Below are 2009 nucleotides of genomic sequence, written 5' to 3' on the forward strand. Positions count from 1 at the left end.
TTCTTACATTTACTAGATTGTTTTTGTTTTCTGAAGATTAGTCACCAGAGGCTTTTGCTGTTTTTAGTAATTATAAAGTTTGTTGGGTTTAAACAAATTGTAGCAGGATGTTCCACTTTGAGATCAGTTAGATTATTCTGAATTTAAGTGATCATTTTCTGAAGGAGTAATATGAGAAAATTCAATAATTTACCAGGGGTAAATGATACATACCAGGATCTACTTGTGTTTTATTCCCACAATAGTACTGAATATAGCAGTTTTCTAGCCTAACATATTCATGTGATTTTGATCCTTTCACTAGAAACAGTTGCCATTATTTGGGTCAACTCTATGCTGTATTCTTAAATTATCTTATAAATGGCCAAGCCAATCTCCATTTCTCCCACCCGTGAAGATTTTCAAATGGCAATACCTCTTGTTTTGACTCTCATAGAACTTGGTAAATAAAAGCCATCATTCATAGGTCTCAAACTGGAAAAATATTTTTCAAAACCTCACTCTGGTCATTTTGATGTCTATGTCACATCTGAAAATGATTGTGTTGACCTTGAAAATTTCTCAGTAAATGAGGAAAAAGATAAAAATTAATTAATTTTAATATAAAATTTACTAGCTTGTTGGAAAAAAGTTAGAATTTAAATGCTGATTCTTTGGCTCTATATCTTTTTCACATTGATGTTCTATCTTATTAGGTATCTAAAATTTTAGAATTTGATGATGTAATTATATCCATTCAAAACACTCAACAAGTCTTTCCATGCGGTGCTTTTGGTCTGTTGGAGCTTGGCTGTTCTCGACCAGCGGCGAGGCCGGCGCACCACAGCCATGACAGAGGCTGATGTGAACCCGAAGGCCTATCCCCTTGCAGATGCCCACCTCACCAAGAAGCTGCTGGACCTTGTTCAGCAGTCGTGCAACTACAAGCAGCTTTGGAAAGGAGCCAATGAAGCCACCAAAACCCTCAACAAAGGCATCTCTGAGTTCATCGTGATGGCAGCAGACACTAAGCCCTTGGAGATCATCCTGCACCTCCCACTGCTGTGTGAAGACAAGACTGTCCCCTATGTATTTGTGTGCTCCAAGCAGGCCCTAGGACGGGCCTGTGGGGTCTCCAGACCTGTCATCGTCTGTTCAGTTACCATCAAAGAAGGCTCTCAGCTGAAGCAGCAGATCCAGTCCATCCAGCAGTCTATTGAAAGGCTCCTGGTGTAGGCCTGTGGCTCTGCCCTTCCTGTCTGCTCCCACCCTACTCTGTATCATACCATCTGTTAGCATGTAGTGTTTTCAGCGAGTTTCCATTATAAATGTTGTACTACATCTGGTTTTTGTATTTTTTTTATAATCTTACAGGGTTGTTCTGTCCCATCTCTCCATCCTCTCCTACCATTTTTTAAATCTGTTTCACTTAATCTAAGTGGAATGATATCTAAGGCAGGTGAGAGACAGAACATCACAGTTTAACAGTGGGAAGAACCAGGAAACACCTAAGCCAAGGATAGTGTCTACTTTCATCTGAAAACTCACTCCTCTGTGCAGGACAAGATGACAGTAACACTGGTCCTTCACGCCTATGCATAGGAGACATCCATATATGCTATCATGACTGAAGATTTTTCTTTGGGAGGCAGCCCCCCCCCCCCCCCGCCGCCCACAGTCATTTGAAGAGAAAATCTGATAATGTTAAACCTACATCCAAGTGCCATTTATTAATGTTGTGTTTTTGATATGCGTAACCTTCTACTCTCACCCCATTCCCTACTGAGGGTATCAAGGCAGTAACAATTCAAAGGGATGGTCTGCAGACTCATAGGCAGCCTGAGTTTGACTGCCTGGATCTTGAAGAGTGACAAGGACAGATAGTTGGAATAAAGAATACCGGGGCTGGAACTTAGAGCAGAGACAATGCTATCAGGGACATTCTGCCCTTCGTTGAATGGGGATTTCTTGTGGGGCTGTTTGACACCCAGTTTGAGAGCCCTATCCCTTTCCTCCCTCAACATGGGTCA

General features: G+C 41.5%; 1 protein-coding gene across 1 annotated transcript; it reads left to right on the forward strand.

Annotated features, from left to right (window-relative positions):
- The first annotated feature begins 828 nt into the window (after positions 1-828).
- LOC121445838 (NHP2-like protein 1) lies at positions 829-1215 on the forward strand. Its single transcript, XM_041647988.1, has one exon. It carries the CDS (start codon positions 829-831, stop codon positions 1213-1215), a length of 387 nt encoding a protein of 128 aa, XP_041503922.1.
- The last annotated feature ends 794 nt before the right edge of the window (positions 1216-2009 follow it).

The sequence above is a fragment of the Microtus oregoni genome, unplaced genomic scaffold, assembly GCF_018167655.1.
Source record: "Microtus oregoni isolate MIOR12 unplaced genomic scaffold, Mior012 001450F_ref0000340, whole genome shotgun sequence".
NCBI lineage: Eukaryota > Metazoa > Chordata > Mammalia > Rodentia > Cricetidae > Microtus > Microtus oregoni.